This window comes from Schistocerca gregaria, unplaced genomic scaffold (assembly GCF_023897955.1).
Source record: "Schistocerca gregaria isolate iqSchGreg1 unplaced genomic scaffold, iqSchGreg1.2 ptg000182l, whole genome shotgun sequence".
Classification (NCBI taxonomy): Eukaryota; Metazoa; Arthropoda; class Insecta; order Orthoptera; family Acrididae; genus Schistocerca; species Schistocerca gregaria.
Window position 1 is genome coordinate 248,733 of NW_026061732.1, and position 13,696 is coordinate 262,428.

Consider the following 13,696-nt stretch of genomic DNA (forward strand, 5'->3'; position numbering starts at 1 on the left):
TCAAGTGAGACAAGCTTCTTTAGTGCATTTTGAGGGTATCTTTCAGTCTTCGAATGCAAATAGGTATGATATGTGTTTTTCTTTCCGCTAGGACGGGCAGTTTTTCTAGTCCATGGAACAGCGTATCGAGTGATGAAGTGGCCTCCCTGAGCAGTTGCTTTTTGTCGAAAGTTATTTTGTTGATGAGCATGTCTTGTCCTACGGGCGTTTGGTGCATTTTGTATGGGCTGCCGGCCGTCTCTTTGACTTGTTCTTCGTTGTGACAATGCAAATAGTGCGTCAGGTGTTTCCATAAGATCAGGAGGGCGTTCTCGATAATGTGGTACAGAAGCGAGATTTTAGATTGTTGCTGGACCTGTTTGAGCCCCAATAGGTATTGGGTGATTTGTTGGAGCTGAAACAGGGGGTAGTGGTCAGTGGCCGTGTTGATGAGTTCTTGGTCGGTGATGCCCAGCGAGCAGACGGTGGAGGAAGACGCGTGAATGATTTCCAGCAGCTCTTCGCTTTTCAGTTGAGAGGCGTTATCGAGTTTCGAGCGGACTGAGGCGATTTCTTTGCGCGCGGCCTGAATTTGATTCAGACACGCTTTCAGGTGAAGGATCAGGACGAAGAGAGGTGGGTGGTCTCTGGAAACGGGTTGCTCTATGGGGAGAGAGGCAGAGGGGTGCGGGCTGGCGGGCATGGGCCAGCTGGACGGAGAGAGAGACGACGTAGCGGTGATAGATGGCGAGAAGAGAACAGCAGTCGGGTGGTGCATACTGAGGACAATAGACTGTCCAGTGTGTAGCCAAGTGTTCCATTGATCGTATGATTCAGAGGTAGACAAGGAACATATGGACAGGCGTCGGCAGATGCCGATCAGGTTTCTTAATAATTTGATCCAATCTGAACACAAAAGATCGAATTCCTCGTTTTTGAGCTGTTTCCAGCGTACGCGAGGTGTGGAGGCATCTTCTTTGAGCTCTTCGTTTGAGTGGCTGGGCCCTATGTACTTGACCAGAAGCATCAGGAGGAGCTGCTGGTATTTGGAGTACGCTTGCAGACGCTGGCTGATCAACGAGCGATGAGGTGACAGGTGGTAGAAGATGCCAGTGATCAGCGTAAGTTGTTGGAGCGATTGGGCAGTCGGTACCAATCTCTGGTCTCTCAAGAGTTCCGTGACGAGCTCTGAGTGTGTGTCTAGCCATTGAATAACTTGCGAGACAATATTTGAATTTCTAGGCAGCTGAGTTAAAACCGCCACTAAAAGCCTCAAAACTGGCATCAGAATTTCTTCGTGAATCGAATAGACGGACTTGTTCGGCTCCATCATTTCCGGCAGGCAATTTCCTTCTTCCTTCGTCTGGTACAACCGTGCTCTCTGCTTTTCAGTTTCTAGAAGCTGTTGGTATCCATCCGGTCGTTGGTCTATGCACTGAAAGTCCCGTAGCACTTGCAAGAGCCCTAAGTCGATCAACGTCGTCGCGCCAGTTGGCGTGGACGATATGCTCAGCAACATCGACATTTTGCTTTCGAACACGTACAGCGCGCTCATGGATATTGCCGAAGACGTCAAAATTTGTTTTAGAGCCTGGTCGTCTTCCAAAATAATCGCTTCCAAAAAGTACCTCAGAAACCCTCGCTGGGTCAAGTGCAAAATCCACTTGATTCCGCCGGCCTTCGACCTCGATAGCCCCTGCTTCAGTTCCTGGTAACTGGATTGGCCCGCCCACCCATGCTCATACCTCGCCAATGCGTCCAACGTCGCGTAGGCCACGGACTTGTGCAGCGCGGGGGCGTCACTTGCGTCCGTTGCAATGACTTCCAGTAGTGCGTCTATCACGGTGTGTAGGTGCTTGACAGTTCTAGAATAGAGCTGGCGTTCTCTTTGCAAAATCTGAGCGTGCATCTTGATCGACGCCAACTCCTCCGCGTCACCGGCTATCGGAGACGTCTCCAACATTGCGTGGCTAGACAGCCAGGTCGTCGCTCTCAATGTGAACTGAAAATAATGCAACAATGCACCGTACAAATTGTACCGAATATCGCAAGTATTTCCTTGCTTCAACGTGGCAGTTGTCAACGCGCGAAATATCGTCAGCATTTGATGAACCGATATGACCGAGTGATACATCTCCTCTCCTGTCGCCAAGGAGAAGCTCATGTCTGCCAGCCCGTTTCGCACCGGCCCCGCGCCGCCGTTCAGCCTTTCAAAATGTACGCGCTCGTAGTCCGCTACATTCCCCTTTCCCCCGGCTTTGCTCACTGACGAATAGGCGGGCTCTGTCGTCGGACCGGCTATCGTTTCCAAGTCCACGGTCTTCGAGCTTTTCTCGTTTGCCGCCGCCCAAACCAGGGGGTTCAACGTATGCACTTGCCTCAGCTCTGTCATCAACAGCAAAATACACGAACTCAGCGGCCAGCGAATCTGCAAGTGAACGTCAGACCTGCTGTTGAAATGGCTCAGAACCGCCTCGATAATTTCGAACACCATCACCTCTTTGACCTGGTCTCCCAGTAAGTGACCGCACTCGAGCAAGGTCACTTCCAACACCTGCTGCCAGCCCTCAAAAAGGTGAAACTGCGCCCCCAACATCTGGTAAAAGCGGTTCCACGCTGTCGCGCGTTGGAGAATGACCTCCTTTTCCCTCGCCATCTCTTCGCACTGATCCGCCGTCAGCGCGTACAAAGACTCCAGCCTTGCTTGGTGCGCCGCCAGCTGCGCCTTCAATCCCTGCATGTTAATTTTGGGAAACCTGCGTTCGTCTAGCTCCGTCAACACGTTCAAATTCAGCGCCGCCGAACCCGCCCCCATTCCGCCGCCGGACGCGTTCGCGGGAATTTCCTTGTAATAAAAAAAGCCCTCGATGGTCAGCTCTGGCTCAGATATGGACAGTCCCAGAGGATCCAAAAATTCGTGCATCTTCATTCTCTCTTGCTCTATTAAGTTCTCACACAAATCGTTCTGCCACTCGGCGCGACTGTAACTTTCGCCCTCTTCGCTCTCTTTCGCCGACGAGTCGACGCCCCCCAGATGCTGCGAGTACAAAACGTTCAACAGCCGCATTGTATACGAGCGCTGCGTGCCGTGGGTTGTGTGCAACTCTAAGGCAACCGATTTCAGCATCCATCCCCTCTGTTCCATCAGCATGGTCAGCAGAGTCTGACTCTCCTCCAAATTCTGCTCCACCGAAGTGCGGCCTGGCATGGAGGACGTGTTGGTGGCCGCCAGCTGTCGATAAAAGAAGTCCTGCTGCTGCGACCTCAAAAATCGCGTGACTCGAAATTGCGTGGACGACTGCTTCAGCAACGTGTATATCAACTGCTGGACCAGACAGGCCAACTTCGGAGATGTCGTCGCTGAGTGCTGCTGGTCCACCAACCGCACGAGCACTTCCAGAATGGAAATGCCATTTGGCTCGGAAGTCGATTTCAAGCTGCTCTGCGAAGTCGTCCACGCACCACTGTGAGACAGAGAGTGACCTATGCCGCTCACCTTGACTTTGTTCGAGGCGTTTCGACAACTAATGATTTCCGTGGGCGAAATCCCAATCAGCAGCTGTGTCAGGTTCGGCGCTGGCTGCGTCGCGCACTCCAACAGCATGTTCAAGATCGCCTCACGCACGGGCGGCGCATTCTTGGTCCAGTAGTACTTGTCGTCCGCGTGCGCGCCTCTGTTCTCGATTTCCACCTGAGCGAGTTCGTCCTCGTAGGACCGGTCTTCCTGTTCCAACTTTTCAACGTATCCGGCGATCCAGTTGGTCAAGATGCCCTGCCTCGTGATCACTCGGACGAGCTTCGACGACATGGAAGTCGGACGAGACAGCAGGTGAATAATGGAGACCGACAGCCTGCTGATGGTCTCGTCGTGCGGATAGGCAATGTACATGGCGATCGCGGAAATCCCACTGAGCTCGCTCAAGAGTAGCTCGTGCAGGGGCGTCAGCATGACCCGCTGCGTCTCGTCAATGCGCTCGAACAGAACCTGGTTGCCGTCTTCCGGCTTCTGGTCAAGCCCGGCCGATAGCTGCGAAGAGACGTTTGGCGCGAGAAAGTAGTCCTGGTACAACAAAACTGTTTCTATAATTAGCAGGCAGTAGCGAATGGACGCCTCGAAGTCCGTGCCCGACCCGGCAAACACCCTATTGGCGAGGTGTTCGTGGCCGTAGACGATAATGGTAATTAGCTTTTTCAAAAGAGAGGACTTTTGAAGAAAATAGCCGAAAAGACGAAGGCAAGTGACGCCGTATCGAATCTCCGGATTGAACGTCGAACTGTGGTGGTGGGGCTCCAAATTCGTGGTCTCGATGTGGCCGCCCGTCACACTCTTCCTCTTCATTTCGCCGAATTCTTCGAAGCAAAAAAGATTTACCGCGTCCCGAAGGACCGCCAGCAAGATTCGGAGAGACGGGCGCGCCATGCTCCATTGGTCCTTGAGGTCCTTGTACCCTCGCTGATTAAACCTCTCAAACACGTCGTGAATCACGAAATCGACGTACGACCAGAGGTCGATGTCCGCCAGCGTGTCGTGGTTACCGTAATAGTGATCCGTCAACAGCATGTTGAGAAGGTCTAGAAACGCAATTGTGTAAGGATATTCTTTCCTTTCCGATTCGATTTCCAGAAGCTCAAACCGGATGCTGCCTATGAGCGTTGTGTTCTTGGAACCGAACACGCTTCCCGGCTTCACGGCCGTATTCGTCCTTTGGTTGTATAAGTTTTCGTTGAGCGGCGACGACGTGATGCTGTTTGAGGGCAGGATTTGGAGCGCGTTCATATACTGCCAAATACGCGGTTGAACGTTTGCGTCTCGGGCGAACTGCGTAATAGTCCGGATGAGGTGCGCCTTCAGCCCCGGATCAATAGGGCAGGTCAACAGCTGGAAGAGAACTTGCAAAACGCGCCACTCCGGGTTGTCCAAAATTATTTTTCGAACTTGGGCGCTCCACTTTAACACCTTCTGCATCATCTTCAATATGGCTTCCAGCGCTCCGACTTCTTCCGGTCTGATAGTCCTCGACGCGCCCGTTTGCCCGACGTATCTTCTGTGGTCGTAGTATCCGGATCCCTCATACGCTGGTTCCTGATATTCCAAAAAATACTTGTCGAGCGCTCGAAAAAAGTGATTCCAATTGATGTATTTTCTGGAAGAGTCTTCCAAAAAGCAAAAGGCCATCTGCGCGCAGTATTCCCCGGACGCCAACGAACACAGCATGCTCATGTAGGCCACGAAATTCGCCTCGAACAGGTTGTCCGCAGACATGCGCACAAACTGAGACAAGTTTGGATAATTTGTCTTGTCCCAAAACCGAATCGCCAAAGACGGCTGCTCGTCGTACAACGCTGAAATCAGCTTCAAAAATTGCCCAAAATATCTGGGAACCGACATTGGCTTGGGACCCACGTTGTATTGCAGGTAGGCCTCCTGAGAGCGAAGCCCTTCCTCCTCTTCGTTCTTGATTTCTCTGACCTTTCCGCTGAAAACGTCCAAGAACGAGCGAATCAACTCATCAAAAATTTCTAAATAGACGTGCTTGTCCTTATCTCCGGAAAATATAGGGTGCTCGATGATTTTCGTCAGCGCCTCGCTAAAGTTTTCGCCAATGGCCCTCGTCACCAGCGAATCGATGTAGTCCTCCTTCAAAAGCGAATTCAGAACGGAAGATTCGGCGTCGCTCGAAGCGTACGCCTCCATAGCTCGAAAGCCTCCCTGGTACCTCCTCGTGGCATGCTTCTTCAGAAATAAGGCCCAAGACATTACGATGATGGGCTGTATCAAATATTGGTGCGATTCCGGGGCATGACCGTCCGCCTTCCATTTGCTTAAAAGTTTTTTGTTAAAATTGACAAAATCTTGGTTCTCTAAAAAGCTATTGGACCTCCTCTCGCCTGTTTTCGGATTGACCAAATCGTGCTCAGAACAAACGTCCAAGACGCAAACGAGCACTGCCAACAAGCAGTAATTAACCTGTAAGAGTGAGTGCGCCATGTTGCTGTTTTCCGCTATCTGTACAATCCACGAGTTCCCACATCTGATAGACACTTCTCTAGCCAGATCCAGAATAAGCAGTATATCTTCAGATTGTATCGTAGTTTGATAAGCGATGTAGAGCAGAATCTCGGTCAGACATTGCCGCTCTTTGCGCTTGTAAATCCACTTCTCGTTAGAACTAGGTTCGCTCGGTGTGTTTAGAGTCAATGTGTCATTGCCCAACTGGGCCGCCTCTTCTTCTTCTAGTGACGCTCGCTCGCGTATCAGTTCAATCAACTTCTTGACTAGTCCCTCCGACAGCAGTTCGTCCGTGAACTTGTTCACCAGGCTTGAGACGTCTGAATCAATCGAGGCGTTGTTTCTAGCGCCGAACAACATCAAGAGAGAAAGCAAAACCGACAACCTTTCTTTGTAAAAAATATACTCGGCGATCTCCTGTATCGTCGTGCCAATATGGCGCTGCTGAGTTTCGCAAGCGCGCCAAAGCAGCTGTACGCATGAGATTTCATTCAGCTGCAAGTTGTCTGATAGCATTATGGCTCGGCGCGAGAAATCTTCTGATAGTCTACGCCTTGTCCCATGAATTTCAAACTCCCTCGATAACACCGTCTTTCTGTCGTCTGGACTACATGGCTAGAACGTGGTATTAGTCCTTGGGTCAATAAAAACGAAGTTTAAAAGCGACGTGTATCAACATCGTTCCGAACAGGTTTAATTCGCGTATTTTATTGCTTTTTCCCCAGAAATATAGGCCACCTACCTGCTTATATAAGGGATCCAAAAACGTCGAGTGGTGTTGTCTCAGAAGAATCTGCAAGTTGCGTGAGGACTCAGGACTTGTGTGATGCAGACAAGAAGAAATCGTGTGTAGTAGATCTGCTGATGTGATCTTAGAATCCATGCAGCAAATTCAAAGGATAGCCTTAGCGAGGCAGAGAAGAGGTATGAAGGGCAAGGCGGTTGTGGATAAAAAAAAAATTTGTGTCACAGTTGCTTGCCACACACGCTATTCAATTTATTAAAAGTTTTTATTTGTCGGCGGAGTTTGTCCCTTTTCGCATAAGGACGATGATGCTAAAGCGCCTGAAAAGCACGCCCTCCCTCGAACCAGGTAATAGCCTTGTTTTCCATTCAGTCCATTTCCATGTCCCGTTATCTATTAAGCCGATCTGCTGTCATCGAGAACTAGATGTTGAAAACAAACGCTGCCGTTACAACATTCATATATAAAGAGGCCGAAATTAATTTTATTTCTACTTTGGTTTGACTTACTACACTTTTCAGCTAAGCATGACCTCTTCTTCTTGTACCCAGAATCGCCTGGCCCGCCTTCGCTACCAATTCTTTCCCTCTGGCCTTGAGACAGAAGTACGCCCTACAGTTTCCTCGTGCTTTCTCGCGTTTTTTCTGCACCTCAATTTCTCATCCTCTTGCTTTTAATGAATGCATTTGGAGAAGCACGTCCTCGAGCTGAAAAGCTTACTTGGACAGAATATTGCTTCGTACTGGAAACTCTGTTTGACAGGTTTTTTCTAATTGTGTTCTGCAAAATAGCACAAGAATACATGCGCGTTCAACAACGTTTCTGCCAGCATGAACGCCAGCAGTCTCATCTTTCCCCCAATTCGAGTTTTAGTAACTGGTGCAGCAGGTCAGATTGGATACAATTTGCTTTCATTGATTGCGTCTGGTCAAATGTTCGGCCCTTCTCAGCCAGTCATCCTTCAACTCTTAGAAACTGAGCATGCCATGGAAGCACTTCGCGGAGTTGTCATGGAACTAGAAGATTGCGCTTATTCTCTTGTACATCAAGTTATTGCGACGAGCGATATAAGTGTAGCTTTCCGAGATGTAAGCATCGCCCTTTTGGTTGGCTCGATGCCTCGTGGAAAAAGCATGGAAAGAAAAGATTTGATAACAAAAAATGCCGCTGTTTTTAAAGAACAAGGAAATGCATTGGAAAAATATGCTTCTAGGAATGTCCGAATCCTTGTTGTTGGAAACCCAGCTAATACGAACTGTTGTATTGTTGCAGCATGCGCACCCTCTATACCTCGAAAAAACTTTTCTGCACTTACTCGTTTAGACATGAACCGCTGCCGGTCCCATTTGGCTGGTCTTCTCACCAAAAAGCTCAACCAATTTGTAGACCCTAAGCATGTACGCAATACGATAATTTGGGGGAATCATAGCCTCACTCAATATCCAGATGTGAGCCATGCGACCTATTCCGCAGACAGCCACCAATTCGATGTACATTCCGTCCGCGAGGTGCTGTGTTCTGATTTTTATCTGGATGGAGAGTTTATCAGAATGATTCAAAACAGGGGTGCAGCTGTCATTTCTGCAAGAGGAATGTCCAGTGCTATGTCAGCAGCTCGCGCTATATGTGATCACATGAGAGATTGGATTTGTGGAACCACTACGGATGAATGGGTATCCATGGCTGTTTTGAGCGATGAAAGTTATGGAATACCAAAAGGACTGGTGTTTTCATATCCTGTTAGATGCCCAGGAAATGGTCAGTTTGAAATTGTAAGAGGATTGAAAACAAATCAACTTTGGAAGGAGAAGATTGATATAACAACCAAAGAATTGATCGAAGAGCGGAATACTGCTTTTCAACAACTAAAACTTACAATGGATTAATAATGCACACCTGATTTGTAATTCATTTTCCGAAGTCTCTTGTTTATTGCTCTTGACCACAGTATATTTGATTGCCTCTCCAGGCTTTTTTAAACCATGTATTCCTTTTCATAAAAAAATCATATCAATTACACTTTGACAGGCACTTGTTGACTCGTGGACTATATAAATTAAACACCATACTAAATAGTCGGAAAAGCCAGTCTATGTACGAATTCGGTTACTGGATATTCAAAAAAAGCATGTACGCGTTCTGATACAACTTTAAACTATGAAAGCACTTTCGGGTACCAGCTATCAAATACACATAACTAACGTCTGAAGTGTTTCATTGGTTATGGATTAAGAAGGACACTCCCCTACTGATCTTGCTGCACTTTGATTTCAAGGATCATTTTCTTTATTTTTCAAATTTGTTCCACAGAATTCTCTTAAATAGATCGAGACCACAAATATCAACACTCAATCCTGACTACTGACACCGCATACACATCTAGTCTATGGTGCACTAAAGAAAAACGTAGCATCCATCACGTGCTTCAACCAAATACTTCTCACGCTATTATTTCACACAAATTTGACTTGTGCCAAATTTCTGTGACGATGGCAGACGACATCTTGTACAATCTTGCCCAATTAACGATATTTTAAATCTAGACCTATAAAGGCGTTTCAGCCAGATCGATTAAAGTATGGCTGCTTCCCAATAGGGAGATGACACGACCATTTAACTACTTTTTTCAAATGAACCCGCTATAGCTTTGCAGGCAGATCCAGCCTCTCGATAAATTTGGGAAATTTACTGCATTGCATGAAATTGATATGATCTTTTAACCTTTGAATACTATAATCAAAAAGCGAATCGGAGCCGTTTTGTTCATCCTGGCGTAAGCCGACATAACTAATCCGACATTCGGTCAAAGAAATATGAATATATTCACATTCGATATATATCCCCTAAAATTTTAAAAAATACAGCTATGAAACAACCTAAAAGCCTCTTTTCTACCAATTGCTCATTTTCGGTTCATCTCGTTAAAACACATATCTATACACAACAACGTAACAACAAGCAGGCTATTTGAGACATTATTTTGTACTGTAATTGCATTAAATATTCTACCTTCAAAAATAATCTATCACCTTAGTATAATCTTCTCTGACAACAGAAGCGACCTTTATGACAACGCCTGTATCTTTCATTTTCTCCTCTCTAAAACTGTGGATGCTTAAATGTGGGAACTGTATGCTCAAAAATAACGAGATAGGTGGTCGGTCTATGTCTATAATTGAAAATTGTAAATTTGAATTAGAGGGCTCAAAACTAGCCACACTTTTTGCCGATTATGCAAGTGACTGTCCAGATCCCTTTATACAATGATTTTACCATGTTAAGTTTTAAGAAAAGATTGAGTTAGCGTTATCTTCAAATAATATAGAGAGATGGCAGAGACTAATAAAATAGCCATATTCAGAGTTTTTTTTTTGTCATTGGTGTCTGTTATCTCAGACACCTAAATTTAGCGGTGTCAGAATGTACATTTTATTGTCATCATTGGTAGCTCAGTTTAAAAATTATATATTTGCATAATCGTACCTTGGTGTTATCAATTTTAAGCGTGTTTTCAAGTTATAAACAGAAAACTAACTAGAGAGCGATGACCGGTATAGATTCTAGGCTTTTTGGGTAAACATAAATTTAGAAATGTACCAGATCGGATAGATGTGCCGTGTAGACAAGCTCGGATGCAAATAAATATACTCAGCGCAAATTTACTTACTCCCCCAGCTATGTAGCGGCATCTTCTAGCCTCTATACAGCCATGAACAGATAGAGGTACTCATGTCTAGAAGGGGATAGTTCAGAAAAATGAAGATAATATCAGATTTAAATTTTAAACGTTTTAAAATATTTTTTTGGATTCTGCCAGCTAATGTCTATCAAATTCAGGGATAGCTCCTGCATCAATAATTCTTGTGTTCCAAGTAGCCTGAATACCGACCGTTTATATCAAAGTATGTCTATGAATAACAACCGCGTATTATTTTGTATTTAGAGATCTTTTAACTCTATCGCAACATATCACACATATATAATTAGAATATGGTAAAATCGCGGTTGAGCCATTTTCTGGTGCCAACTTAGGTGAAGATAGAAAAAATACCCAGCACAAAAAGCATCAACTCCCGATAGCACTTCCTCCTCCTTTCGAGAAAAACCCCAGCGCTATACCGTTGACGCAGATTGACAAAACATTTCTTGACGCAAACAATTTAATGCAAACTCAACCGGAAAAATCATGTAGACTATTCGCACAGGCGGGAAAAAATTATGCTAATGCCTTTATGCTTCGCAAAGCTAGTGAATGTTACAATAAGGCTATCGAAATTCAACGTGCTTTGCTCACTAGATCTCTGAGCTATATTACTAACCCAACATTTTTTAGTGATGATATATGTTTACACACACTATCATCTCATATTACCTCATCCCACCAAACCAAACAGTCTGATTCTGTGCTGCACTTTCCAAATGAATGCAACAAGGAGAACACATTTTTTGTCGCTCCGCAAATAGAAGATCTTATTCGCAGGCTCATTTTCCTTTTCAAAGCCAGGCTTTATCTTTCTAGAATTTTGAGGCCCTTCAACAAGAAGTTCTCAGCTAAATTACTCCTAGATGCAATCGCATGTATATTTCCGCAAAATATTTTGGACGCTTTAACAGATAAAATTCGAAACGAAGAAACCCTCCCTGATTTTTTGAACACTCAACATCAATGTCGTGCTATGGTTATAAGGCTAGATTCAGTTTTTCGTTTGGCTAATTTGAAGAATCGATCTGACTTAAGAGAGGACAAGCTTGATTATCAAGTCGCTATTGTGCTCGAGGAAATAGCGGGACTTTTAAGTGAGACCGAGCTCGACTATGCTAGCATCGTTCTATATGAACTTGCATATCAATTGCGTTCGTTATTTGGGGAATCCGCAAAAGTTATTAAAAACTTGAACACCCTCGCCTTGCTCTATGCCCATGTCGGTCAAACCATTCTTCAAATACAGTGCTTAGAGGAAGCAATTTGCTTGGATAGAGGCAACATCGGCAGTGAAGCCAACTTGAATATTCTGATTGAGTTATTAGAGCTTGCTATTCTATCAGGTTAGTTATTTTAGCCTTTTATATACAATTTGAAAATTTCGAACGCCTCCTGACTAATGGTTAATTTCATAACGCAGATGACCTGATTCGCATTCAAAAATTGCTATCTATAATTGACGAAGAGGCTGATGGTTTCGGTCGTAAACAAAACATCTCTCATGAAAAATGGAAACTGCTAGATTTAACTGCTAGGCTAGCACATGCATATATATGCATAGACGTAGATGCGATAGATGCACTAGAAGTAGAGATTAATACCATTCATAAAACATCATTGCCCTTATTGGAGATAATTAAACACAGAATATTTTTGCATGAACAAGTCAGCTGAAGCATTGTATAGTAAATATTAAAGTTTCTTTTCAATCATATATACTTCAACTCAGTAAGCTGTTTTTGCCATTCGCCTTAACAATCATTTTTTTAAGATTACTTAGACGCGCGTTACACACTACTCTTATTGTTCATGGCAAGCTTCTGGATTTACTCATGATAACGTGTGTATATTATGTTGTATGTGACAAGAGTGCCGAACATTTAGTACTGGCAATATCACTCCTTCTATCTTTGCTATGAAGGTTGGACTGAACTTGTATCTTTTTCATTGCGCTGAGACATATAATAATCGAGCTCTTCATTCAATTTTTCTTCTGCGACTTTGGGGTTCTTTGAGAAGTATTCGTCTAGTTCGTTATCCAATGTCTCACGTGTAACTCGAGGTCTTGAGTAGTGGCCTGTTTATGAAATGTCAGATCCTATCATTTTTACTTCTTACATGCTTACAAAGTCAAATGGCTAGTAAAAGAAAATTTACCGTACGTGATTGACGATATCTCTGAGGCCAATCTCTACGAGCGCCATCTCTTTTTTGACTAGAAGCGTAGTTGTTTTTCATATCTCCTTGTCTGTTTTGACTGCTACGGTCTTGAACTTTGATGGTATTCCTTGCATTTTGAGCAGGCCGGTGCTCGATTTTAAACTTTCGTGTATTCTCATTGGAGCTAGACGCCAGATTCCCGAATTTTGCGTTGATTGACATCTGCTGCGCTCAAATCAAGACAGGCAATATTTGTGCTTAGTAAAACAGTCTCGTTATCAGAAATTTCAATAGCCTAGTCATATATTATCAAAAACGCATAAAAATAACTGAGGATAAAACAGGAATAAAGGATTGATATAAAAAGGCTTGTTTGGTTGTTTTACAATAACGATTCGAGCCAGTATTTAATGTGTTGTAGACATACAAATTATTTTGTGTATCTTACCTACCTATATTTACAATAAAGTTCAACGTTTATTGGATATACTAATTAACCGGAATAAAATAGAAAAAAACTACTCTTACTCAGTGGCTAATAAATATGAAATACTAAAACTTTGAGGGGTTTTTAATATTACCTTCAAAAAATATAACAGTCGAATAGATATGCAACTTCCTTTTTATTATAAAAGCATATAAACATGGTTTTGAAGACCCGGCTATGTTGGAGTTGAGGTGGCGAAAACACATCATATTGAAGGTGGAGACGAAATTCAACCGAATGAACTTTAGTTTCGTCAGCTCAGCCTATACATAGTATAGGTGTTTAATTCTACTTGTACATTTTCTAATAACAGAGCAACCTCTTCTCCGCCTCATTTTGAAAATTAATTAAAAGCGTGAAAACTTAATCCGCACGCGCCGATATTTTTGTCATTGGTTATTCATGGCGTTATAGCTTGTTATTTATTTCTATTCTTTTTGATATTTTTCGCGCAACAAACTGAAATAATCGGCCATTTTTGGATTTTCCTGAGCTCTCCTTTTTTGCCGTATATCATATAGCTTTCACTTTTTGATATCGAAAACTACTGAGTTGTATAAATCAAGCCACCCTTCTGTTCAAAATCAGAGAAATGAGTGACTGCTGAAAAAC

At 44.3% G+C, this 13,696-nt stretch overlaps 4 protein-coding genes across 4 annotated transcripts; 2 read left to right on the forward strand and 2 right to left on the reverse strand.

The window, feature by feature from the left end:
- Window positions 1-19: 19 nt before the first annotated feature.
- LOC126304737 (nuclear pore complex protein Nup205-like) lies at window positions 20-6,872 on the reverse strand. Its single transcript, XM_049991911.1, has 2 exons — window positions 6,732-6,872; window positions 20-6,604 (listed from the first exon to the last, which is right to left on the reverse strand). The coding sequence occupies exons 1-2, from the start codon at window positions 6,870-6,872 to the stop codon at window positions 20-22; spliced, it is 6,726 nt and encodes a 2,241-aa protein (XP_049847868.1).
- A 360-nt stretch (window positions 6,873-7,232) lies between these two features.
- On the forward strand, window positions 7,233-8,994 carry LOC126304666 (uncharacterized). The gene is made up of 2 exons (XM_049991837.1): window positions 7,233-7,339; window positions 7,526-8,994. Exons 1-2 carry the CDS (start codon window positions 7,262-7,264, stop codon window positions 8,618-8,620), a joined length of 1,173 nt encoding a protein of 390 aa, XP_049847794.1. The 5' UTR covers window positions 7,233-7,261; the 3' UTR covers window positions 8,621-8,994.
- A 1,558-nt stretch (window positions 8,995-10,552) lies between these two features.
- Window positions 10,553-12,161, forward strand: LOC126304665 (uncharacterized). The gene is made up of 3 exons (XM_049991836.1): window positions 10,553-10,636; window positions 10,722-11,780; window positions 11,858-12,161. The coding sequence occupies exons 1-3, from the start codon at window positions 10,555-10,557 to the stop codon at window positions 12,109-12,111; spliced, it is 1,395 nt and encodes a 464-aa protein (XP_049847793.1). The 5' UTR covers window positions 10,553-10,554; the 3' UTR covers window positions 12,112-12,161.
- On the reverse strand, window positions 12,147-13,092 carry LOC126304667 (uncharacterized). Its single transcript, XM_049991838.1, has 3 exons — window positions 13,050-13,092; window positions 12,600-12,822; window positions 12,147-12,514 (listed from the first exon to the last, which is right to left on the reverse strand). Exons 2-3 carry the CDS (start codon window positions 12,817-12,819, stop codon window positions 12,351-12,353), a joined length of 384 nt encoding a protein of 127 aa, XP_049847795.1. The 5' UTR covers window positions 12,820-12,822; window positions 13,050-13,092; the 3' UTR covers window positions 12,147-12,350.
- Between the last annotated feature and the right edge of the window lie 604 nt (window positions 13,093-13,696).

Excerpts from the sequence above, each read along its gene's own strand:
- LOC126304737 (XM_049991911.1), bottom strand. The coding sequence starts at position 6,872 with ATGGATTCTAAGATCACATCAGCAGATCTACTACACACGATTTCTTCT. Across the intron at positions 6,605-6,731 it reads TGGATCCCTTATATAAGCAG|CCATGTAGTCCAGACGACAG; the intron begins GTAGGTGGCCTA and ends ACCACGTTCTAG.
- LOC126304666 (XM_049991837.1), top strand. The coding sequence starts at position 7,262 with ATGACCTCTTCTTCTTGTACCCAGAATCGCCTGGCCCGCCTTCGCTAC. Across the intron at positions 7,340-7,525 it reads CCTCTGGCCTTGAGACAGAA|CACAAGAATACATGCGCGTT; the intron begins GTACGCCCTACA and ends TCTGCAAAATAG.
- LOC126304665 (XM_049991836.1), top strand. The coding sequence starts at position 10,555 with ATGTCTATCAAATTCAGGGATAGCTCCTGCATCAATAATTCTTGTGTT. Across the intron at positions 10,637-10,721 it reads TACCGACCGTTTATATCAAA|AATATGGTAAAATCGCGGTT; the intron begins GTATGTCTATGA and ends ATATATAATTAG. Across the intron at positions 11,781-11,857 it reads AGAGCTTGCTATTCTATCAG|ATGACCTGATTCGCATTCAA; the intron begins GTTAGTTATTTT and ends TTCATAACGCAG.
- LOC126304667 (XM_049991838.1), bottom strand. The coding sequence starts at position 12,819 with ATGTCAATCAACGCAAAATTCGGGAATCTGGCGTCTAGCTCCAATGAG. Across the intron at positions 12,515-12,599 it reads TCAGAGATATCGTCAATCAC|GCCACTACTCAAGACCTCGA; the intron begins GTACGGTAAATT and ends TTTCATAAACAG.